Here is a 26,840-nt window from a genome sequence, read left to right as displayed (position 1 = left end):
TTGGCTGCCCACTGCTCCGGGTGTATGTTCACTACTGTGTGTGCACTTAGATGGGTTAAATGCTGAGCACAAATTCCGAGTATGGGTCACCATACTTGGCCACACACCATTTCCCTTTCCCTAAATATGGGGGAAAAGTTTGAGTACAAACCCTAGCATGTCACCACCATATTACATCACTAAACCAAATTAGTACCAAGCTTTCTGGGAAGGACAGACTATTGTAAAAGTCATAAGAGGTTAGACCAATATTGTTAATGTTTAACTTAATGAAATAAAAAGTTGAAGTACTAAAACTGAAATAAAGCTAAATAGAAAAATTCAAAAAATAAAAATAACAAAAGCACATAAAATTACAAAACAATTAATTAAAATGCAAAAAAGGCTAATTTAACAACAGTGTACAAAGGTCACACTTTATTTTAAGGTCAAATTCTCGCTATTAAACCATTAACTACGACTTTTGCCTCAAACTCTTAATATGTAATATGTATATGTAATAATAGGCATGCTAATAAGCAGCTAGATAATAATGTGAATTTTTCCTTATACTAAAATGTTACCTGCATAAATAACTAAAATAACACTGGGTTATCCTCATTACATATGAATGGCATGGAGCTAATTATCTAACTACCATAAAACCCATTTAAATATCTTAAGCGGGGGTTTTAAGACCATCAGGCCATAAACAAGAGGTTTGCCCTGATTCAAGAACAGATTTAGATATATTTTCTATAATATATGATTTGCAAGATCAGCATGAGAACGTAATCTCTGGCTGGGTGTGTTTGTTTCTCTGATGCAGAAGTGGGTGGAGGGTTTGGGCAGGAGTGCTGCAGTCTGCATGTTAAGGAGTTGGTGGTCAGCCAAAGGTGCAGTCTGAGTCATGGCTGGAGAGCGGGAGGGGGAGGAGAGAGTCGCAGGAAATTAAAAGGAGAATAAAGCTGCGAAAATGAGGGGAGAGAGCGTGAAATGGAGCCAAAGGCTTTAGGATGACTGAAAGATGTGATGAAAGAAATAAGTAAACAGGAGGATGGAGGCCGGAAGGCTGTTTTCACAGTATGAGCAAATACATATGCTCATACTCTCCCTGTGACCTCCTCACTCCTCTCTACAGGATGTCCTGTCACACCCAGGCCTCCTGCGACAGCATAAACATCTCCACGAAAGGTGACCTCCAGAGGCAGAGAGCTGCTTTCGAACATTACATAAACAGTCCCATGGGTTTTCGGATTTGAAATTGTTGCTCTAAACCCAGGGTTTCACAACTCATACTTGGGTTAGTAATTAATCCTGAAAAAATTGAGATTTCACGCTGTATATTTGTAAACACCAGATTAACATTCATGTTTGCATATTCATCAGGGTACAAAATGCAAATAGCTGCTTTAATACATCCTAGTTCATGTGTGGAAATATTGGCAAATCAGCTCATCATTTGAAATCTTCTGAAATATAGTATAAACATAATACAGTTGCTACTTTATTCCAGTAAACATATTTGTCACCACTGTTCAACATTACTTTCTTCCCCTCAGGTGCTGAAAGTAAATCGTACAAAAGCTTATGAATATTTAATGACGTAAGCACTGAGGACGTTTATGATCAGATGTTTGTTTCCAAATAACTTGCTGTAACTTTCTAGCAATATTTTTTCCAAGACTTATCTATCTATCTATCTATCTATCTATCTATCTATCCATCTATCTATCCATCTATCCATCTATCTATCTATCATACAGATAATTTTCTAAGCAAATATTGTAGAGAGCATAACAAGAATATTTATATTAACCACTTAGCATTTTGTTAATTTCCATGACTTTTCTAAGCCTGGAAATCACACTTTCAAAAGACATGTAAACTAAAGAGTGACTGTTTTAAATCAATTAGAATTAAAAAATTTTTTTTGCTAATATTGCTCACCCCTAAATGAGCCCAAACCTTAACCAATAATGCATAAAAACTGTTTTGCTGTGCATAGATATAATATTCTTTATGTATTTATTTTCTAGAGATTACACATAAAAGAGAACATTAACCAAATAAATATTTAATAACAGCGCATAAGAAACATTTCTATTAACTACTGAATTTTCGGCGATTTTATTCATTTCTAAGACCCATCCAGGCCAGGAGATCACACTATTGAAAAACGGAGCTAGCCGGACCAGGTTTCCCTTTCAAAATTACAAGTGAGAAATGCAGCTTTAAACCCAGTGTGAAAAGCCTTTTACTATATATTTAGTTTTATTTTCAAGGTATCCACATAACCTTTTGTGCACACCAAAACTTTCCACGCCACTCATCACTGCACAGGTGAAAAGAGCTGTGGGTAAATCCTGTCGACACATCTCAGAGAAGCCAGATTAAATACGTTTTAGCCCAGGGCTGGTTGTGATGTGACAGAAAGAGAGAGATGTTGGCCAAGTGTCACTGACACTATATAAGGAATATTCCACAGGCATTTTGAAACTGAGATGTTAGGCATGTCCATACAGCCGGCACAGAGGAAACCTGGTGAGCATCTCTGAAGTTTTAGGAAGAATCCTTTTCAACTAAGGGAGATGAGTCTGACAGCTCCCCGTGAAACAAAAAGAGTGCTACATATAATCTATGAAGTGGTGCAAATCTCTGAAACACCCCACTTGTTTACCAGTTAATCTGAATAGTGTAGTTTTTGTTGGTCATGTCACGGAGACAACATTAAAACCAAAGACCATAGAAGCCCCTTTTCTTAACTTGATCATAATCCAAAACAACTCATCTCTTTGCTTATGTCTCAGTCACATTTCATCCCTCATCAGACGCTTATCGTGCTGTACACATCCTCAAGCATGGCACGCATTCAAATGAGCAGGATGCTGCGTTAGAGCCTAATCTTCCCTTAAAATCCCTTCCCTATTACACACAGCATGATGCCCATTCATTTACTATGGAAGGGGGCCAGTAATAGCATTATCAAGCTAGCGCGGGTGAAGATGGTCTGTAATCCACGGCACGCCCATCCAATCTTTATCTTCGGTTCATATCAGGCATTGCTCAGACATTTACTTATTTTCATGTCTGGCTTATGATACTGGGGAGAGCTATAAAACAGCGATAAAAGTTTGTCAACCAGTATACACTTTCTAACGTGATTATGCAAGCGTTTCCTGCACAGCTTTTCAGATTCAGCTGTAAATAAAGGACCAATGAATAACTAAATGACCACTAAATAATGGCAAGAAATCATGTCTAGTGAATTATTCTCAAACAAGGTTCATGAAAACTCTCAGGTTCATAACTCTTATAGGTAAATTCTTCTATTAGGCTACAAATCTGGGTAGGATCGTAACAATTGAAGGAGTAGAACATGATGCTAAATTACAGGATCAGTTTCCAGCAAACTTATACAAATGTATTCCTTTAATGCAGTATAAGATTCTTTGGTTAGCATAAATGCAGTATAAGATTCTTTGGTTAGCATAAATGTAATGCTGCATTTAGTTATGAAATATGCGGGTCAAATTGGGCTGCAAACATATTCGTAAGAGGTTTTTCTGCACACATTTACAACACATCTGTGTCGACACTTTTCAGGTATGTCCAGGACCCTAAATGAGAATTTATAGAAATAGGCATAGATAAAAAAATCTTTAATTAAAAAGGTACTTTTAGCAACCAGAATTTCTCTACAAACTGTTCTTTTCCACCCAAGTTATTCATGAATCACTTCTACAGAAAGAGGGAACCAGCCCATGGTGGTGGCGTTGCCAACTCCCAATAAACATTATCTATTATGGGAAAAGCTGTTAATCTGGTCTCAGATCAGCAGTGAAGGGCACCTTCTTACCTACACAGAAAGAAACCTGCTGCTTCCAACAGATGGACTGCAGCAAAATGGCCCCTTTGGACAGATTTTTATTTTATTTGCTTGTGGAAAAGAAGTTTTTCCCTGTTTTAATCTATAAACTCAAAATGGACTCCAATATAATGAGTGAAAACAGTGAAGGGTGTTTTAATGAGAACGGAGTACACTTGTGTGTTAAGGAATTCCAACTATTCTCTCACCATGACATTCTTTGGCCGGCTTTATCCTCAGATAAAGAGCTAAGCAAGCAAAGAATGGAGAGAAACTTGGACAATGAGAAATCAAACCACCATACAAAGAGAAAGCAAATGCTTTGATTCTTTAGTGAAAATGGAGGTCAAATCGGCAAAAGAAGTGTTTGTGTGAGTATGTGTGTATATGGGGGTTGGCGATGTACAAAATCGGGACCCATGACCCACAGGAGCCTATTTGTGTAGATCTACTATCGATCTCAACCCAAGAAGGTTTTAGTCTCAGAGGGTGAGTATCTGCCTGTGAGCTGCTTGCATGAGCTCCTGGGGTTCACAGCACTTAAATGGTGAACTGAAGTGTAGCGAAAGGAAAAGTAAACAGACCCAAGGTCAAGAAGACACAGACTCTGTAAGAGAAGCGGAAAGAGATGAACGAAGCAATGAAACAGAAGGGAGGGAGGGCAACATCCATAGATTCAGAGAGGCAATGCAGCCAAAATAACATTTGCAGCCGTGGCCATGACAACAAAACTGCAGACTGCTGATCAAAAGTGACTGTGTGGTGTGGAAAATGCAAATGTTTAAAAACACAAAATGAATGTATATTGGACGTTATTAATGTACTCAGACAGTTAATAGTTTACATCTGAGTGAACCACAGAAAGGAATAGAAAGTAGGAAAGAGTACAGTAAAATAATAGTCGTCGCACTAAATCCCATTGTCTCCTGCTTCACTGTTCCACTTCCTCTGACAGGCGCTTCAAAGGACACAGCATTTCCTGTTTAATTGGCCACAGTCAGGACTCTCTAAAGTATTGCATCAGACTTAAGACACTATTCATCCAGCGATATTCTCTTTCATTTTAGGGGTGCACAATACACTGGCACCATATCAATTATCGGCTGATATCGGCAATTAAAAATACATAATAATTTAACTACTTAAATATTGAACTAAAATAATGTATACATTTAAATGCTTTTAGCCATTTAATTGTAGAAGTTTATTTTATTAGCCGATATTAAATATTTATCGCCGATATTGGATATTGAGTTTAAGATTATGTCTGCAAACTTTTAAAAACAATTTGTTTTTACAAATATTTTTATGACTATAAATAGATTTTTATACCTGCATATATATTTTTCATGGTAAAATGGTAAAATTCACTCTCTGATTGGCTGAATGCCTGTTTTAGCCTTTTTATGAAAGAATTTGGATATAATTCTGCATAACAGAAGCTGATCCAAGCTTTACAAGCATTTTCAAGCTGGTGCTTCTTTTCGACAGCTCCACAAACAGCACTGCATGATGGGAACGAAAAGGCAACCTGCCATATATGCAGCGATGACCCTAATCATGGCGCATCTGCCATCTGCTACCATGATGTCTCTCATCAGACTGCATGTTACTGCTGAGCCAATCACATCTCTGCTGTGATAAGAAGAGAGCCAATCAATGCACGCTAAATTTGATTACAGAAGCTCAAAGGCTGATAACCTTGGGAATGATGAGATCCTTTTCTGTGAAAAGCGGACTAGTGAGAGACACAGAGGATGGAAAAGAGAAAAATCTAACAACCGTGGAAGATAATGCCCGTGTTAGTATCTGGTATGATAGTGAACATTACAAGGAGAGATTTCATTAGACTCTGGATGAAAATGGAGGTCAGGATGGAAAGGGCAGCGCTGTATGATGAGTGAAACGCACACACATTTTTTACAACTGCCATAAACTTGCAGCATAAGGACCATGTCACAGCATCAGCTAGTGCAATGAATCCTTAAAGTGCACGAGGAGGGGAATGGCAGAGAATGGAGGTGAGAAAGAGAGAGAGATGGTCAGCCAGAAAGACATGCTGTTTGTAGCTAGTGATCATCTTAGCGTTCAATAGAACATGACTCCCCTCAGTTCTCACGTGAATAAGTGATGAAAATGGTTATGTGCAGGTTTTCTGGATGAACTGAAATGGCAGTGAGTGCTGCTGTACAAGCATGTTCAATGAAAACACACCTCCCATGAGAGAGAGAGTGAGAAGACCGGGAGAATGAGAGGAGGACAGAGAGGAAACAGCTGCACATCTATCGACATGTCAAGATGGACACCTCAAATATCTGAAAAATTTTCGAAAACTCAAGCAAAGCCACCAAACATTATGGAAAATGGTACACAATGTATCATATTAATTAGTCATAATTAGGAAAATTAAGTTATCATCTTTGATACAGATAGTGGAATTAAAAGGCAATTATTTTAACCGATAATAACAGTGTTAGTGAGTAAGTGTGACCCAAATAGATACAGTATTTGATTATTGTGTTTGGCCTCATTTTAAGCAGAATCATCTGCTGTAATTAAAATTCTTACAGCAGATATTCAACAGAATATTATCTTTAATTTTTTTTAATTCATGTATTCAAACACATACACACATATACATGTACACATATACATATACAAATTATATATAATTTATATACTATCTATATTATTATATATTACTCTATAAAGTCCTTCAAATAAATAAAAATATAAATAAAAACTCACCTTCCCAGTAACAGCAGACCATACTTTGAGTGTGTTGTCGTCTGAGCCGCTCACTATGCGGTTTCCACAGAACTGGAGACAGGTGATGACATGGTCGTCATGGCCTTTCAACACCTGAAAATAGAGAGCCAGGAGAGAAAAAGGAGTAATTAGAAAATGAAAAGAAATGCTAGTGTTTCAGTGATGTGCGAGAACGATGTGATGCTGCTGATGTGGCAAATGACAGCTTTCAATAACATGACAGAGACAAGCATGAACCAACAGGTTCATGGTCACCATGGCAACAAAAGAGTCGGGTACACCACTGCTGTTGCCAGTTGGTCTGGTGCAGCTGAAGCATGTGTACATTTGTAATTGAAGATTCCTATTTTTTGGCACCTAAATGTGCCTGAAGAGGACTTTAAGTAGCTCTTTACAGGCTGGTGCAGGTAATTTCTTAAACATTCCTGTTCCAAGCCTGTGCCCCAGGTGATAGTCTCTCTCAAAAGGAATTCCAAATTAGATGGCCAACAAAGACTATAAAAAGCAATAAAAATCAGTTTTAAGTGCCAATTCTGCCTAAGTGAGTAAAGTGATTTAATATTATGCATTACAGTAACAACGAACTAGAAAAAATAAATGTAGGGAAAATTTATTTGATCACATATACAGTAAAAAAAAAAAGTAATATTGTGAAATACTACAGATTTAAATAATTTTTTCCCATTTTATTATGCTTTTTAAATGTAATTTACTTTCAGCAGGTATCTTAGGCCTCACACGATCAGAAGATATTCTAATATGCTGATTTGGTGCTCAAGAAATATGAATTTTGAAAACAGCTGTGCTACTTAACATTTTTGTGGATTATTGTTTCACGACATTGATCAATAGAAACAACAGGATTTATTTGAAACAAATCTTTTGCAACATTACACATCTGTACTGTCACTTTTGATCAAAATAAGAAAACCATCTCACTGAACCCAACCTATTAAATGGCACTGTATATATAGTTAAAATCATATATTTATAAAATAAAGATTAGATTCTATATTTATTTTTTCCCCTGGATTTTAATATATACTTCCTGTGATATATCAATGTTTTTGCTATTTGTTGTGCCTTTCAGACTGGGCATAAACATTTGGAATCTCTTTAAAAGTGGGTGTATATATTGAGAAGACCCCTTTGTAGGACACTATCAGGGAATGTACTGGTGAATTGAGTGATAATAAGTGAACAACACGCTACCTTAGGTGATTTGAGGTCTCCTCTCCTCCAGTTGGTGTCTATTCTGTGTTGTCTAATGTAGGCACTCTTCCAGGGACTGTGTGTGAACCCTGGCTTGATAACCTTCCTTCTCTTTATGTGCAACGGTTCGTCAATGCCTGCAAAACAGATGTTTTTTTTATGTTGGTGACACTAATGATTCAGTGCATGATATACAGTATAACCATATATTAAGAATATACATGTGGTTAAGGGATGATTTTCCAAAGTCACAGAGTTTGTGAAAAGAAGTAAAAATCACCTTCTTCTTTGCATTTTTCCCTCCAGAGCAGGTTATCCTCTGCTAGAATGCGCCAGTAACGACACGTCTGAGCTGCCTGAAGCAGATCCTTTGGCTCCAGAAATGACAACACGTGTAAGGCCAACTACAACAAGACAGACAGACAGAGTCAGATACCAGGAGAAGGTGAGGATAGGGAAAAAGTAGGCTACAACGGGATAAGGGGATAATTTAGACCAATTAACCATATTAATTTAAGGTCTTCACTTGATCACAACTAGTGGAGTGACAAAGTACAACAGATTTTGTTCTGTTCTCCCATTTTCAAAAGTGCTGCAATTTGAAAGAACCTCAGTAAAGACAGAGCATGTCCAAACAGTTCCACCGTTCCTTATGCAATCTGACATGAAGTTTGCAGCCTGACATTCCACAGTGTGTGTACAGTGCTAGCCTCGAGGAGCTTTTTCCACAATCTGCTTCAATCAGGCAGACAGACACACCCTGAATACTACTGCACTGACACAGAAGAAAAACAACCTGATGGGGAGGAGAGCCAGGAAAGAGGGAGACAACATGACAGGTGATGGAGAACAAGAAAGGCAAGCTGAAACTGTGACAGGAAGAAGAGAGGATGAAAGGCAGAGAGGGCTGCTGTTAAAGAAAGAAAAAAAGAGCAGAGAAAGGGATGGGGATGGGGGAGTTTCCTCTCTATATTCCTGAATAGCAGCTGAGAGAGTTGTAACATCTCTCTGAAGAGGTGTCAAATGAACTCTAGCACTTACTGTGCTCTAAAACCACCCTGTCAAATATCATAGCCAGCCATACAGTGCAAGACTGTGTTAGAATTAAAATTAAAAGAAATGAAAAGGCCTTTTTCAAGATCTGGGCTTTAGTAGTTTCATAGCGAAATGTATGAGTTTTAGAAAATAAATAAGAATGAAGGTCCATTCCTAAACCTAACCTTTAAATGAGTATTTCTCTTATTAATTTTCCATTTTTATTTACTAAAGAGATGTAAGCCACTAACTAATCAACGAGCAGCAAGGTGAATCAAAACATTAAAATGTGAAAGGAAAAAAATGTGAAAAAGAGAAAGGTACGAGACTGCGTACTTAAAGACTTTAATGAGGTAAAGAACTACAGTGGAGTGTGGACGACAATCAGAAAAGATATATAAAAATCGATTTAAAAATGTGTATGTAAGTAAATGTGTATGTATATATGTATGTAAATGTGTATATACATACATATATACACATATATACACATATATATATATATATATATATATATATATATATACACATACACATATATATACATATATATGTGTGTGTGTGTATATATACATACATATATATGTGTGTGTGTGTGTGTGTGTGTGTGTGTGTGTGTGTGTGTGTATGTATGTATGTATGTATATATATATATATATATATATATATATATATATATATGTATGTATGTATATGTGCTTAGAATAAACAAATGATATCGTTCGCTGGTGTGGACGCTAATATCGTTATCTTTATAGTTATCGTTCTTGGTGTGAACGGCTTTAGACATGATTATTAAAAATAAATAAATACATTGAAATTATGCAGGTTGATATCTTCAACAAAAGCATTCTTTAACAACCTCTTCACTCAGAGTAGGTATGAATTTAGCGGTTTCCAAGTTATCATTAAAAATCAGTTCCTTTATTGAGAAAATGAATGGGATTTTTACTTCTGGAACCTGACTGTTGCACTCTACTGGACACAAATTTGTCTTAATCTGGCCATATCTAATCTGATTGACTAGGCAACTTCTACACAAAGAGCCTAAATTTGCTATGCTAGTAGCATCTAAATGTTGAAAGATAATCAGTGTTTTGTTTTCATTAACTTCAGTATTTCTGGAGAAAAGAGTGTATTTGATGAAGTTCCTGAATATTAAGATGACACTGAGTGATTTTATATATAAATTTACCTCTCTGGGCAGGAGTGAGATGAAGTCTCTCTGAAACTGTGGTTCGATCACCTGCATCATGTGTTTCACCTGCGTGGGCTCACAGCTGTCAATCAACTCATCCAGCGCAAGCAGCTTCTCTGGGCCACTCCAGCTCTGTAACACACATCAGCACATATGTTACCAAGAACACATACATGTGCATATCCAAGAGCCATACTTTTACATTTAGAGCTTTAGATTTACATTTTAATTAGGACTGGTGATGCTTTTTCACTGGTTATACAAGCAGAAACTTCTGGAATGAACATAACCATGAAGGTTCTCGTAAATCAAAAGGAACAGACTTCGTGTCTTGGGGCTGCTGGAAACTTCCCAGGGTTCATTCTCCTAAAATTAAGCTGCGGTCAACTTCATCCAGTTGAATAAAATGTTTCGCTGATCTCATGGTGCTCAGAACTTAATTTGCTCTCAGTGAGGACGCGCTGCACCGGAGAGATTGTGCCAAAGTCATTCCGCTCTGAAGTGCATCAAATGAGAGAGGAGGATTGCTCAGGGATGTTTATGATGGAAAAGGGATGTACAGAAGAGGACTATGGGGAGGCAAAGCACCCGTAATTTACTGCTGAAACGATGGGGGAACTCAGCGTTGTCACAGGCTGGTTTATGTCTATATGTGTTTATGCAAGCATAACTGCCTCTTAACAGCTCAAAATAATAAGACAACATTATACAGTTGAGGGAAAATCAGATTAAAATGTTAAATTCTGTCGATTCTTTAATTGAAGCCAACAAATTAAAATAAGCACGAGATACATACAGGCTTCCCAAACTTTATTAATTAATTACTTTTCAAAGACACTGTCATTTGTGATTAATTGATTTAAAAAAAAAAAAAAAAAAAATGTAATCGATAATGCACTTACAAAGAGCAAGTTTAGATAATTTAAGCAAGTGTAATAATAATAAGTATTATTATAATATTTTATACATAACCATTCAAAAGGTATGGAAAACAAAAAAAATAAATATCCAAATTTTAATTTTTAGTCTAATAAATACTGTTCTTTCGATTATTCAAGAAAGTTTCAAATTAATCAAAATATGCATATTCGTTTTTCAATCCCCAAGCAAAACTAGAGACAACAATATTAATTGTAGACATTTTGTTAAGGTTGTATTTCTTTTCCAAAATCACATATTTAACATTCATTGCCAGAGCTCCATGTATACAAAAATGACAAGGTTGCAATCTAGTGCCCGACTTCAACCCTGAACACAGAATTGCCACTAAGATATATCACCACAGGCTTCCACTGTAGAATACAGAAATGTGAATCACGTAAGCGATACTGAAGCAGTGAAGCTGCTGACGCATAGGGATGCGGGCCGTCATTTGCACCTCCTGAAATAAGCCTTACAATAACTCGGGACAGAAACAAGCAAACAAGCAAAACAGTTTCTGAACCCATTGCATAATGGTGCAGACAGACCACTACTGAAGGGATGTTGTACCTGACTATTGATTCTGTCTGAGAAAGCATCTAACAAATCGCTTTTGACGTAATAAAGGATTACGCGCACACTTTTATTGAAGGGGTTTTTGAGTAAATGGAAATTAAATTCGGAAGCAGCAAGAACATATCTTAGGTGAAACTTTACATATTAGATGAAAGCTTCTTCATCGTTTCAGTCAACACAGGTCTCTGCGATTTCATGCCAGAGCAGCTTCGTTAAGCCCGAGGACTGATGAAGCCTGTAATTATCTGTAAGGCAGAGCAAACACCGACTGAGGTGGAGCCTCTGCTTTCTGTTGAGACCTGTTATTCTAGTAAGAGGGATATGACATATGAAGATCTAAATAGTTCCAAACTTGTGGCATAATGGGCACATGCGTTTAAATATCAAGTTTAGATTCCGTCAGATCTTAGTAACAAAAGCAATTAAGACATTAAATCCAGACTACAGCAAAAGTTATGTTCTTCAGCAGAGGCTCTGCACATGACATGCAAACAAGGAATGAAGAAACAACAAGTAACGGAAACAAATTCTCAATTCAAGGCCACAATATCTGGCTTTTTTCCCCTGCATGTGACACATGGGACTCTCTAGTAATTATAATAAAGGCTCATTATAAGCGCAAACATTCTGATTATACATTTTGTTCTGACTGCCTCATTTGAAGCTGCTGCACAATAGCCAATTTATGCACATCTGTTTAAATTCTACATTAATGCTTGGTGAACTTTATATAATGTTCACTGATAACCATAAACGGGCTACATTTAGGCTAAAATCAAGTCAACCATGGAGTTAATCTGTTAAATTAATAAATTAATCTGGCAAGTCTAGTCACAAACTGAATCAAATAGCTTGGTTGAACTCACCTGAAAGGTGCGGAGCCACTCCTGCAGGCCTGTGGGGGGCTGGATAGATGTGATACGTCGTCTCTGCTGACCCTGCCCATTGACTGCTCGAATGTCCCTAAACGTGGTGGGGGTGGCTGGGTACGGCAGTCCTGTGGGACTGTTCAGTGAGGGTTAGGGAGAGAAGGATGAGAACAGAGGAGAACTAATTAGACATCAAGAGCGGGAAAGAGACAAAATAAGATTTAAAACACATTAGGAAGGCCAGTGGAAGCCTGTAGTTTATGGAAGATTTCAAAAACAAAATGGTTCTGTGGATGAAGCTACTTTGAAAATCTGAGGCTTTATTTCAGAACAATAGCTTGCAGCCAAAACCAAAGTGGTGAGTTAGACTGAATCTGTGCCAGATGAGCACTACAGTCCACTTGAGCCGCTGTTGAGGTCCAACATTAGACAACATGACCATTTACTTCAGCCTCAGAACTCAATCAGGCAGCGTTCAGCCATCTGCTCCAAACGGATTCATTCAGATGTTTATCTTCATCTTTGTTTCAATCATGGAAACCCTTTTCTGTTTACCCTTTTCACTTTTTTAGATTTCATCTAAAGCATGCTCAAAAGCATTTAATGTATGCAAACTTGAGAACTGAAGCACATTCCCTTTTCCACTTGTGGTGAGAAAGGCACACAGAGAGTTGTCCCATGTCAGCAGTCCTTACAGCACTTCTGTGTCTCTGGGGCCCTATACTAACACCAAAAAGATGGTTCAGCACTCCTTCCTTGCATTCTGCTTATCTACGGATACCTTCTCTGGTGCAAGAAATGCTCGGATGAGAAGGAGAGAGGGAAGAGTGCAGGCGAGCACGTAGTGAGGTCCGTTCCATAATGGATTCATATTTAATGGGATTTGAGACCAAGATGCTTCAATTACCCAGCACGCAACTGCCGCCTGGTTGGTCGTGTACTGTTCTAATATGAACCACGAGAACACCTGCGTCTTGAGAATAAGGCATGAATACTCGTCAGAGCTGACTGTTGATCTTGGGTTTGCAGACTAAGGAACCTCTCGGGTGTCAATTCCATGTTTAAGGGGTTTCAGAGTGAGTGTCATTTCTGAACCATTAGCAGGGTCAAAATAAGCCAGATTTGTATTTCCTGATATATATATGGAGACCGGTCTTGCCAAGCTTCCTTGGAAGAACGAACTCGGAAGGACGCGAGAACACAGAACGCACACTTATGAGAACTGAGATGTACTGCGTTCCTGCTTAACTGACCGCATAGTCTCAGCATAAGCAGCGACCAATGAACAATAAATATTACAAAATGTCATAACTTATTAAAACATTTCATACTAATATAGATATTACTGTCATATAATTATATTGTGTTTTACTGTTAAGATTAATTTTAATATACCAATAAAAATGCAGACTTTCTCCGGGTCTTATAACTTTATTAAAATTAACCAAAACAAAACGATAAATGTTTACTTTCAACTTGAAGAGCCATTAAGTATTTGTGAGAGCGACTTTAAAGCTTACAGGCTTCCGTACACCGGCCACCCACAGCGTTTTCTGGGATTTCTAACGGCTCGATTCTCTCAAGTCTGCACTCGATGCATCCTCAGTTTCAAGAACATATCCGGGCACTTTCATGCATTCTCTGGCTGCGTCCAAAATCGCATACTTCCCTACTATATAGTATGCGAAAAACAGTATGCGAGGCGAGTAGTTTGTCCGAATTCATAGTATTCGAAAAACAGTAGGCGAGAAGTACCCGGATGACCTACTACTTCCGCCCGAATTCTGTAGTAGGCATACGATGGACACTTTACTATCCCATGAGGCAACGGGGAGGAGGCGTCATATTCGAAAAATGGAGGAAAGTGGCGACGCGGCTGTTTTCAAGTGCAAGTACCTCAGGGAAAAACGTTGTTCATTGTGGTTAAATTGCACTTGTTTAAAATAATCAAAGTAAACGGCTGACTTATTAAAGTTTAAATGTTGTAAATCGATGAGATGACTTAATGAACATGGCGGATGTAGTACGTCCGAATTCCATTCATACTACCCTCATTCATACTATATAGAATGTACTTTTTTAACAGTCGAGAAGTACGTTTGAATACAAATGTAGTACCTACACAAGTAGTATGCGATTTCAGACGCAGCCTCTGCACTTGCGTTCTTGAGAATTGGAACTGAACTTCGACGGTTAATGATGACGTAGAACGAGAACACAAGGACGCAAGATCGCTGAAGAACGCATATTGAGAAACAGCCAAAAACAAACCACAGTGAACATGGACAAAGAAGCTGATGAGACCGCTTTGGTTGGCCCTGTGGATGGGAAATTTAAAAATCCATATTAAAAAAAAAAAAAAAAACTTACTTCTCACTGTTCTCAGGTCAAATATTTATATGCGATTAATTTCGATTAATTAATTACAAAGCCTCTAATTAATTAGATAAATTTTTTTAAATCGAGTCCCGGCCCTAATTAATATATATATCTTTTTACAAGGTAACAAAAGAAAATAGGTGACCCTGGACTTTATACATCATTTATACATCACATGAAAGCGGAATAAATAAGCTTTCCATTGATGTATGGTTTGTTATGATAAGATAATATTTGGCCAAGATACAACTATTTTGAAAATCTGGAATCTGAGGGTGCAAAAAAATCTAAATATTGAGAAAATCGCCTTTAAAGTTGTCCAAATGAAGTTCTTGAATTTTACTTATCAAAAATGAAGTTTTGATATACTTACGGTAAGAAATTTACAAAATATCTTCATGGAACATGATCTTTAATTAATATCCTAATGATTTTTGGCATAAAAGTAAAATCTATAATTTTGACCCATGCAGTGTATTTTTGACTATTGCTACAAATATACCCCAGCAACTTAAGACTGGTTTTGTGTTCCAGGGTCACATATGATCATAATTCTGTAAGCAAGTGTTAAAAATGTTTCAATCAAATTTGTGACGTAAAAAAATTGTGAATAAAGCTACGTTTATTACTAGGAATATTTGTGGTTAAGACCATGCAGACAAAAAAAATCTGATGGACATTGTGCTTATTAGTGATCGAAGTTGAGGTGGGGATTGAAGCCAAACATCTGAGCAACTTATTCAAGTCATATGACATTTTTGATGCAAAAATTTACATAAAATGTGTTTTTGATAGTTTATGTTCATGTGTTACTTTTTTCATAATTTCCCCCCACCTCACTTTTTATTAGCATCTTAGCGTTTCCATCCAGCATTTTTGTGTTATCTTAAAAAGTCTTCCAAAATTTGGGATCGATAAAAACTTTTAATGTTGTGGGGGAAAAAAATCTCTTGTGCTAAACAAGGCTATTTATTTGATCATACACTCAAAAACAATTTACTATTTTAATATATTTAAAGATAATCATTTATTCCTGTGATGTAAAAGCCGAAGGAGCCATTACATATTGCTGATTTGGTGCAAAATATTAAATACTGCAAAAAGGTTGTGCTACTCGTTTTTATAGAAATCTTTATACATTTTTTTCCTGTGATTTTTCTTTTTTTCAAAAGAACTCTTTTGTAACAAACATTTAACTTGTAATCAATTTAATGCATCCTAGTATTTGTATTTTTAAATTACATTTAATTTAATTAAAATCTTAAATCTTCAATTTTATTTAATAAATGTAATATTTAATAAACTAATAAATTAAAGAGAAAATCCATAAAGAAGGATATATCTCAGACAACCCTGTTACTGTTCAACAAGGTAGATGTGCCCAATAAAATGTAATGCAACACAGATTAAAACATTTAGCTGGTTTCAGGTAAGGTGGCAAAAGCTTTACCTTGGACAGGGCTTTTTTCCTGAAGGGAAAGTTCGAACCTCGGGGCCATGGTCCAACTTCCTCTTCATCTGCAACAAAGAGTAGGGAGAGTGCTGGTTAGTTTGGGTTCATAGAGGACATAACAATAATGACAGCACAAACAACCAGCAAAGCAATTTGACAGTAATGAGAGGGTGGATGTCCAAGAAACATTTCTCAAACATTCCTCAACCCGTTTAAAACCACATGACACTGAACCACCTGTGTTCTTTCCTGTGTTAAGAGCTGACTGAGCGAGTGGGTTTTGTACTAAAGAGTGTGTGTTGGGTATTGTGCTAGTTCTCTCACCATCAAATGCAGGCCAAAGGAAGGAAGGTCATGTCCACTTTATAGTGACATGGCACAGAAAAGAAAGTTTGACAGCTGATGCTAACGCTTGTCATGTGAGTCGTCAAAGAGGTGTATGTGGTAAACACACACCGCCCTCATAGGAGTTGGAAAGGGGAGCACATACACACAAACACATCTGTGTGGGCGTGACAGGCACTGTGCTTTCACAACAGTCTAAATTTATATGGGCATAAAGGAGAAAAAAAGAGCCACCCCATGCTCCACTGTCTCTTTCCATGTCACCCACCCCCTGCACAGGCTGAAATGGCCCTGGTTTTGCTGCATAGTTGGTGCCTGGCTACGGAGCATCTACTCTGGAAAAACAAGGGTTCAGTGTCCTCAACACAATGAGGTCCTAAAGCACATTTGAATAAAACTATTTTAGGAGGGTACAGGGCTGCCAGTGAATCAGTGTAGTTCACTTTCAAGAGGAGCTCAGTGATAGACTCCGAGTTATGAACCATTGTGCCGTACCAAGGATTTGAGAGTCATTACGTATTCAAGCACAAATTAAGAGTGACGAGTAAAGACTTTCACTACTGAATTAAGCCCATGCCATTTACAATGCAGTTATGTGTCATGGTAATTAACAGGTCTGAAATGATTCAAATCACAATCACATTATGCTTGTAAGGAACATTCAGTACTTATAGTTATTAGTACTGTATATACTAATAAGAATAAAAAAATGTAATGTCAAAAAGTCTCTAAAATATATTAAAGGAAAAAAATAAAAAAATAAAAAGTGTACACTGAATAAACCACCAGAATACTGGTTAAAGCATTTAAAGAGTACATCTGATGTAAGAGAGCATTATTATTCTACAAACAGTATTTAGTAGCGCTCATGTGTTTATACATTCAGGTTTATACATACAGTATTCAGCAATGATGCATTACATTGATCAGAAGTCAGTAAAGAATTTTACATTGTTACGAAAAATTCAAAATAATTAAATAAATGCTTTTCTTTAGAAATAATTTGGAAAAAAAATAAATTTACAACATCGATGACACTGTGTGGCGATGAAATTGGCTTTGCATCACAATAATAAATAACGCTTAAAAACATGGAAAAAATTTAATGTCTCACAATATTACTTTTTTACTGTATTTTGTCCATATAAATGCAGACCTTGAGTATTGGAGACTTATTACTACTAATTAAGGTCTATGAAAATGATAAATGTAATCTTCAGCAAATCTTAAAACAAACATTTATTTTTCATACTCTATTGCATGATGTGATGCCTAAATTGACCGGTTGCATTTTGAAACACTGACTCTATAGCATTTCATTTTTTATATAAACAAGAAAGGAAGTGACGAAAGTGATGTGACATATGGCCAAGTATGGTGACCCATACTCGGAATTTGTGCTCTGCAGTTAACCCCTCCAAAGTGCACACACACAGCAGTGAACACACACACACACACCGTGAACACACACCCGGAGCAGTGGGCAGCCATTTATGCTGCAGGCGCCCAGGGAGCAGTTGGAGGTAATATAAAATGAATATACGTACAATATTTACGTATTTTATATTATACAAAACGTATAATATAAAATGAATATATGTTTCATTTTGTTTTATATATTTTCAAAATAAAGACTCTTAATGTATGCCATTTATCAGTTATTGGCCATAAAAATAATCACTGATGTATCATAGTTTAGCTCCAACCCTGATCAAACTCAATACCTGTGATTTTCTAATGATCTTGAAGACTAATTAGCATGCTCAGGTGTGTATGATTAGGGTTAGAGCTAACCCTTAGGGCTAGAGTGGGCCAGATTTGAGGATGCCTGGTTTAGACCAAACCGCAGCTGATTGCTCAGCCAGTGATCTCACTGTAAAGGTAGTCCAACAGATAGGACAGGCAGGGTGTGTGTATAAATACGTATGAATGAAGATAAGATAGTAAAAAGATGGCATGACACTGAAGATGCATGAAAGTGTATGCCTGTAGCTGTGTGCGTTCGAGAGCATTGAGACTGTCTCACCATGAGAATGTGTAACACAAAACACACAGGCAATGCCACACGTGCTAATCACTGCTAACAGCTAAACCTGTCTAGCCTACTTAGTAAAAAGCACTTAACACAAAAAGCATTCATTTGCTTAGTTATACATTCATTTCACTGAGTAGATTAGACTGTCACTTCTCTCTTGGGTTCACAGCGAGAGCCATCTGATTTTAGATGAGTCACTGTGTAATCATTCTCCATGTCTGACACCACAGTGCAGAAATGGCTTGGTCTGTGGTTAACAGGAATGCCTGCGTTCATGGAAACCGGTGCAGTCTTGGCAAATAAGTTTTAGTGAATAAATCCTATGTTTTATGAATGAATAACCTGGCTATGTATTTCAGAAGCTTCTGACTACATATTTCGAACATGCAAGAGTGCCGTGCTTCACAAATACAACCCTAGCAGTCATGAACCACTAGAAGTCAAATATTGAGTATCATGAAGGTTAGGAATACAATTACATGATCCATTTTCACATTTTGTCCATAAAAGAACATCAAACATGCTTAATGAGCTTTGTTTTTATAAGCAAACAATTACGAGATTGCCTGGAGCATCAGTCAACGTCACTGTACTTCACTCTATGTTGTTCTGATCAGAGGACACCCTGAAAACTGCAGTGACTGCGAGCTTCTGATAAGCTCTCCTCTTTAAATGCTCATTTCACTCAAATTTACAGTCATAAAGTGTGAGTTTCGGGACAGATGTGGCTCCGTTTCCTCCGTCAAATACAATGACACAGTAACCCAATCACTGTAGGGTGGTCTGATGCTGCCAGGCAGTGGAGAATATACACACCCTTCAACAGGCAGCACAGAAACTGATGCTTCACCACACGACTCAAAATCATTCTCATATCACAACACTGAAGCTATAGGACATTCGTGACTGTACGTTCCACGCTAACATGACCACAACAACAGTGAGAGAGTCCAGATACAGTTTCTGCTCTATACCAGCCTACATGACTGCAAAGCACAAATTAATATCACCAACAGGTTTACTCTGAATGGTGCAGTATGATAGCATCATACTCATCATGAACTATCAAATAAAACTCTTAAGATCAAATAAATCATCTATACAAGTACATAGGATGGAAGCGGTGATGGTGAGATGTATGGAATGGATGATGTAGGGATCGCAGGTGCAGTGTGTGTGTGTGTGTGTGTGTGTGTGTGTGTGTGTGTGTGTGTAGGATGGGCAGATGGTGGAGAAATAGTGATGGAGCCGCTGTTCTCCAGACCCATTCCATATTAAAGCGCATCACATCCTTTTCTACATATGAATTTCTTGAAGACTCAAAGTAGGTTCACGTGAATGAATATCGCAAAAGGTGATTCTCTATGGAGATTTTTCCGCAGTGGCCGTATATAAGAAGAGTCGCATATTTCACCGACGCACCCTTAAAGACGAGCACTGAGATCGTTTTCGCGTTCAGAGCGCGACGCGACAAACCCGAACGCTGGCATAATAATCAACCAAGATGTGTACATTACACTCGCGCGCATCGTATTTGAATATAACACATCGCGCGCTTGCAGTGTTACACCGCTTCTTTGATTTATAATGGGAGCGTTCCTGTCGCGTCAGGGCTGATGGGGTATTAAAGCGAGCCCCCCCCCGAGAGAAGGCGGATGGCCGTATGGATATAAAAGCCGCAGTGCACCCAACACGAATAACGGCGTGTACTCACTTTATAGAAGATCATCTTTAAAGTGCCGTAGAAACCCATGGTGATGGTGATGACGATAATCCGGGTGTGATTCACTGAGAGTCGATGAAGAATTTATGGAAATATATCTGCGTGATAAGGGCTCTATTAATCCCGGATAGATCCGACAGGGACATACTCATCCACGGACGGATGCATATGAAGCCGAACGGAAGAAACCAACGACTCGCCCGTCTGTCTCGTTTACCGTCCTCTGAGCGGACTGACTGAGCGAACAGAAGGAGAAAGACGGGAGGAGAGAGAGAGAGAGAGAGAGAGAGAGAGAGAGAGAGAGATAACGAGACCCTGCCCTCTTCAAAGCCTCCCCTCTTTCTGACACCCAGCACAAAAACCTGGACTTTCTATTTCTTTCTATTAGTAGGGACTAATAGAAATACTATTTTAATAAATACTATCTTATATTATAATAGTAAAATACTATTTTAAATTATGTTCCTACATAGTAAAGCACTCAAGATTTTGTGAAATATATCTAGAAATCTTTTGAAAACATACCACACACACACACACATATATACATATACACACATACACACACACAATGTAATATTATGCAGACTGCAGAGTTTAAGGAAGAAAAAAAATCTCAGCTTTGAGTCCTGATGAACCTGGTGTTTATTTTGTAATAATGAGTGGCTGATGGTACACTATCCTGCTTATTACACGGCTGCTTAAATAAATGGACATAAAATATTGATTTGAGTTGAAATTAATTTATTAGCTTACTTGTAGAGACAGCGGCGAGACAGAACACAAGCACTGCCATGTAGGAAACAGATTTCCAATTGAGCGGGTCAGTTACACAGCGTTGTCCTAGACAACTGTCATTATTCAGAATATTTGACCTCTGAATTCTGTGAATGACAAATCGGAATCAAGTATTCCAGGGAGCCCTGTAATAATTGTGTTACATGATTAACAAAACAAAAATGGACAGAAATGAATTGCTGGCTCTCAGGAGGATACACTGAGCACACAAAGGGATCAGATGACAGGTTTTCTGCAGATGAGGAAGTGAATGGTGCAGCTCCGTGAACTGGGCTGTGCATACAGCCAGAGGACGAAAGTGGAAGAGCCTGAGATTATATTCAACCGAAACCGGGTGGTGCACACCTTCCACTTGTTGCAGTTCCTGAGCCCGCCCCATAGCCGCTGAAGACGATTGCCGGCCCCTCCCCGTGTTATTTCCATCAGACTGAGCAGGTGGTATTTGGCACTCGGGGTGGTAACAAGCAGTAAACTAGCGATGAAAATTCAGTAACACTTCACAATACAGTTCCACTACATTAGTTACTAACATGAACTAAAGAATAATAAATGCTATAGAGGTATTTTTCATTCATTGCAACATTTACCAATACATTATTAAAATCAAAAGTGTTATCTGTTAATATTTAATGGATCTGAGGTAACATGAACTAACAATAAATGGCAGTATTTTAATTAGCTAACATTAACAAAGATTATTACTGTAACCAATGAATTGCTCATTAACTAATGGGAACTTGCTGCAATGTTACCAACAATTCTGTTTGCCTATTAAAACAAAGGGACAAAAAAAGGTTCCCTACAAATCAGATACCTGCCTGTGGTGCTCCAGTTTACTCACAAGATCATTTTGAAAAAAATCCTACTAAAGATAAAGGAGGTCACACAAGGAGGTGACTGCTCGTCATCTGTGTTGTTCCTGTGACTCACTGAACAAGTAGAGACATGTCCCACAGACACCTCAGTGATGTCTATACTGAATCACCCTGACTGCATTTTATGAAAAGGGGGTCATCATTCATGATACATGTTAAATTGTGTCCTTTAACACTCTTAACTATACTTTCATGACACAAAGTCAGATTTGACTGTTTAATAACATAACTTGTTTCAAATGTATTAAGTATGACTGAAGTTACTTACTGAAGTCCTGATGTACTATAATTATGTCCAATAAGTATTTTTTGCAAACCAATTACTAATTGACCTAAAGTCTAATGACTAATCATCCTATACAATGCAGTTTCAGTAAAAGTCAACCAATCTAAAACTCATTAGGCAAAAGACAGATCCATTGCGTCAGACAAACTGAGAAACAAACAGCCACTGAAGCTTAACAGAGTTTCTGTGTCATGGCTTTTGTTCAGAGATAACAAGCCATGTCATGCATCTATAAGCACAGAACAGCCATGATCAACCAGAAAGAAGTTGCCATGCTTCAAACCCAACCATTTCATTACACTTTACCAAAATGGGTTTAGATCAAACAAACCGGCAAGTGTAATAAAACCAGATTAAACAAACCTCAAGGGATTGTGGTTGGTGTTACAATGCTCATTAAAGCCTAATCAAGGCAAATGAAAAGTGGGTATGTATCAAGGAAGTGTTAGCAAATGTGATCTCTGCCATTTGCCTGACATTCATTAGAAAGGAAACAGAACAGGATTAATAGGGCACTTGTGAAACAATCAGCATGGCATCAAACATCTCCAATTGACCACCAGAGGCTAGATGTAATAAACAACAAACTACGTTAAGGCTGCAAGTAACCAAGTTGTTAGTTGAGTTAACAGTTCTAGCAACCACTTTCAAATCAACGTCCTAATCTGCTCCTCCGAGTAAGACTGATTCTCAGAGAAATCCATTTAAGGTATAACATTGTTGTCTCATCCTGATAATGAAAGTGCAGGCATACAAAATTGTATTAATAAAATGTGTTTACAATGTGTGCGATTGCGAGCAGTGAGAAAAGTGTTAAAAAGAAAGTAAGTACTGGAAAACAACACTTGTGGGTTTAGACTTGCTGGCACAAGCTCCTTAGATTGTTCACTTTGCACTTAAAAATATAAATAAATAAAAACAGTTCATCTTTTCAGCTGCAGCGATACTGTATTCTGCAGGGAGAGGACCACACTAAGTTACTGCGACCAAGTGTTAGGGACAAAATTGCACCTGTCAAAAGTTTCCAAGCAATTTGGTGATGAATTGCTAGGAAAAACTCTTCATCTTTCACAGGTTCCAATGAATCTTTGTCTTAAAACCAATGAAACTAGAGAGCAAGTGAGCAGCTATAAAGAGCCGTTACGCCAATAACCTTGCCAACAATGCCTGTATGAAATGGCAAGGTAAACTTGGGATATTTCTTTGAGTAACACTTATCTGTCCTTCACTAATTGCAAACGATGTATTTTGGTTGGAATTCTTCTAAAAACACAGGTGTGATGACTTATCTCTCGACTGTTAGAACATCACTATGGCAACCCCGAAACAAACTGGACCGTGTGTGTATGTTGGGGGGGTGGGTCACTGGGAGTTTGTGTGTATAAAGCGCTCTCTCTCCTCAGACAAAAACCCTCCTGAACTTTACACAGTGGCTAAGAATGTGTGGCATGTGAGAAGGTCCTGCCCATGTCTTTTGAAGAGACCCCCCCCATGTTCACAGTGGAGAATTAACAGACTCCATGGAGAGAGACTTTCCCCTGACATGAAACCGCAAAAAACAGGTGCTTTCTTGGGAACGCTTGGGTTGCAAAGTCCATTTTGTTATCTCCCCATTTCATGGATTTTAGAATGATATAGATATGCTTAAGGCAACAAGACCTGCCCGAGACATGATAGATGGCCCACAACAATGTTATATTGTTTTAGCAATGCTAGTTCCAGGAAAATGTTAATTCCTTAAGACACTATCACAAATTGAGCAGGCAAAACGCCAAGAACATGCTGCAAACAGGAGAACAGCTTGAGAAAATTTGTGGATGCTAAAACAGCTAGTGGATGAGTCCAATAGCATAATACAATTTTTTTTTTTTGGCCTGGATTTATTAAATTGAATTAACTTTAGGAGCATAAAGTCAGTCTTAACATCATAATGATGGGAAAAAATGCTGAAGAATAATTAAATTCTTAGAAAATAAATCCTTATTGGACAGTTTTTGCATACATTATTATTTAACAAAAATTAACATCAGAAAAAAATGTTCGCCATGATCATGTGGTGAAGAAATATGTACTAAAAATAATGACCCAGAGGACACTTGAAGACCAACATTACTCTGTCAAGGTCAATACATTTCTTAAAATATCATATAATTTGAATTTACAACATTGGAGATCAAGTTGTAAAATATCAACTGAACATGAACAAAGATTCCACAAAGAACCTGGCACGTGCATTTTAAACTAGAGTTTTTTTATTTATTTTTTTCCATTTTTGAAACTTTTTGTCATTGACCATGAATCATTCAAAATGTAAAAAATTAACATTAAAAATCAAGAAACTTGCATGAATGAAACAAATTGCTAAAACATTCCCAAACATTTAGGCATTGTATATTTGACTTTTTTTTAAGAAAATGGAGGACAGGCAGTGTCCTCCCTATGAATGGGCAAAGCAAAGAAAGCGCACATTCCAATCGGGCAGATTACATCGAGGTTAATGAATTCGCCTGCGGACTGCGATGTCCTACCAAGCACATTGATACCATCTGCTCCTGACCCAAGCATTTAGCCTCCAACTTGACAATTATCACCTGATCCATCATGTTTGATTGGGTCACGACGAATGACATGCAGGCAGCATCCCTCATGGTTGGGTGAATGATGAAGATGAAATGATACACACAGATATCGTGGGGTCACTGTCCAATTTAAGAATTGGATAAACCACAATGCTGGGTAAATTAAGCCAGATGTGTGTAAAGAATAGAAGAGCAGAGGGAAATTACTTCAGTGATGTTAGGAAAAATCAACACACCTGAGATGGAGAAGCAAAACGCAAATGAAATGTAACAAATATTATTACAAAATATCCTCTAAACAGGATCCAGAAACTGCAATTCTTACAATTACTACAATCAGGATGAACACAGATGGGCCTTAGTCTCTCAACTCTTTAATTTCATTATGAGAGTTGGGAGAATATCACCATGGTCTTTCACCAAGGTTTTTCTCGATTAGCCACAGTGCCATTTAGTATGACATGTGCACCCAACATAGGGAGAAATCAATTCAATTTCTGGGGTCATTCATGCAAATGTATTCTTCATTTGTTCCAAGAACTAAAATATTCAAGCATACATGCTCACTGACCCTTGCACCCTGATCTAATCTTGCAATATGACTGTCATAAATTCTTTGCAAACATACTGACTCATATGTTGACTATCATGGAGTAAAATCTAAATATAGATTTTTGTTGGTAGCAACAGAGAGACAAAGGACTTCTTTATTACAAGACTTTTTCTGTTAAACCCCAAAGAGTTGTTCCACTTCTACAATCGACAGCAGAACTGTAAAGTATTAAATCAAAAGAAATGTCCATTAGTTTGTGAAGGGAGGTTGTGGGCAAACGTTTTAAAACAGCAGGAAAGAGAACTACAAAAAACTCCAGGTGTTGTTTTCCTATCTGAGGACTGTAATTTTACCAGGCCTGTAGAGGTAATGCACGGTAATTAGTGGGGACAGTGGCTTCTGCTTTATTTTTCCAGCTTTTTGTGAAGTTCAGCAGCTCTGCATGTTTTAAGTTATAGTAACTGTTACTGACTGCTTACAGACTGGTCCCTCAGCATTCTTAAAGACATAGAAAAGAGCCTAAGGCAATACCTTATACTGCGAAAGATTAAAATTTTAAAGCAGGAGTGTCCCATCCTGCTCCTGGAAGGCTACTATCCTGCAGAGCACTAATAATCCTAATCCTAATTAAACGCATCTGAAAGAACTAATCAAGGTCTTCAGGGTTCACCAGAAACTTTAAGATAAGTGTGTTGGAGCAGCTTGTAGCCAAACTCTACTGAACACTGGGCTTCCAGAAGCAGGAATGGACACCCTTCTTCTAGAGAATCTGACAAAACCGAAGTGGTGACCTTATAGTAATTCTGTGAGCAAATAGGAGAAGTCATTCCCTCCCTTGATAGCTTGAAGTGAACCATAACATGAGGGCAACAGTCAGTCCTGCACAACATGAAAGAGCAAACTGTTAAAAGCTCCACTTTTGACCCTCCATGTTGCAGTGAAAGACCGGATTCTTCAAAGGTGCAGTGACCTTTAGCATAGCAGATTCCCACAGAAAGTCTTTGCCCTGATCTGGTTTCAGATGATGATTTTCAGGCCACTCCAAGTGTGTTAAATGTATCACTCTAAAAAATGCTGGGTTAAATATGGACAAACCCAGTGATTGGGTTGTTTTCAACCAACATTTGGGTTAAATGTTTAACCCATCCTTCTGGGCAGTAACCCAACCGCTGGGTCAAAACAACCTAATCGCTGGGTTTGTCCATATTTTACCCAGCGCTGGGTTGTATTTAACCCAGCATTTTTTAGTGTAGGTAACATGAGGAAAGAGACGTGAAGAGCTAACTGGCAATGTCAGCTAGAAACAATATGAAAAGTCTTACTTTTAACAATATGAAAGTTTAACATTTTTCCTTTTTGAATAAGTTTAAAAGCCAAACTGTATTAC

General features: G+C 37.7%; 1 protein-coding gene across 2 annotated transcripts in view; it reads right to left on the bottom strand.

The window, feature by feature from the left end:
- LOC306874081 (F-box/WD repeat-containing protein 7) overlaps positions 1–26,840 on the bottom strand; it is a 153,406-nt gene that overhangs the window by 9,602 nt on the left and 116,964 nt on the right. The window contains exons 1-7 of one of the 2 annotated variants that reach the window (XM_079423819.1): positions 20,354–20,615; positions 16,257–16,324; positions 12,425–12,563; positions 10,059–10,193; positions 8,109–8,232; positions 7,829–7,965; positions 6,596–6,709 (exon numbers count right to left, since the gene is read on the bottom strand). In XM_079423819.1, coding sequence (XP_079279945.1) covers positions 6,596–6,709; positions 7,829–7,965; positions 8,109–8,232; positions 10,059–10,193; positions 12,425–12,563; positions 16,257–16,324; positions 20,354–20,392 — 756 coding nt within the window. In that variant the 5' untranslated portion in view covers positions 20,393–20,615. Of the gene's footprint in view, positions 1–6,595; positions 6,710–7,828; positions 7,966–8,108; positions 8,233–10,058; positions 10,194–12,424; positions 12,564–16,256; positions 16,325–20,353; positions 20,616–26,840 lie in introns of those variants that run through there. The other variant, XM_079423818.1, reaches the window with a different exon arrangement.

The sequence above is a fragment of the Barbus barbus genome, assembly GCF_936440315.1.
Source record: "Barbus barbus genome assembly, chromosome: 8".
NCBI lineage: Eukaryota > Metazoa > Chordata > Actinopteri > Cypriniformes > Cyprinidae > Barbus > Barbus barbus.
This window is presented reverse-complemented; position numbering and strand designations above follow the sequence as displayed.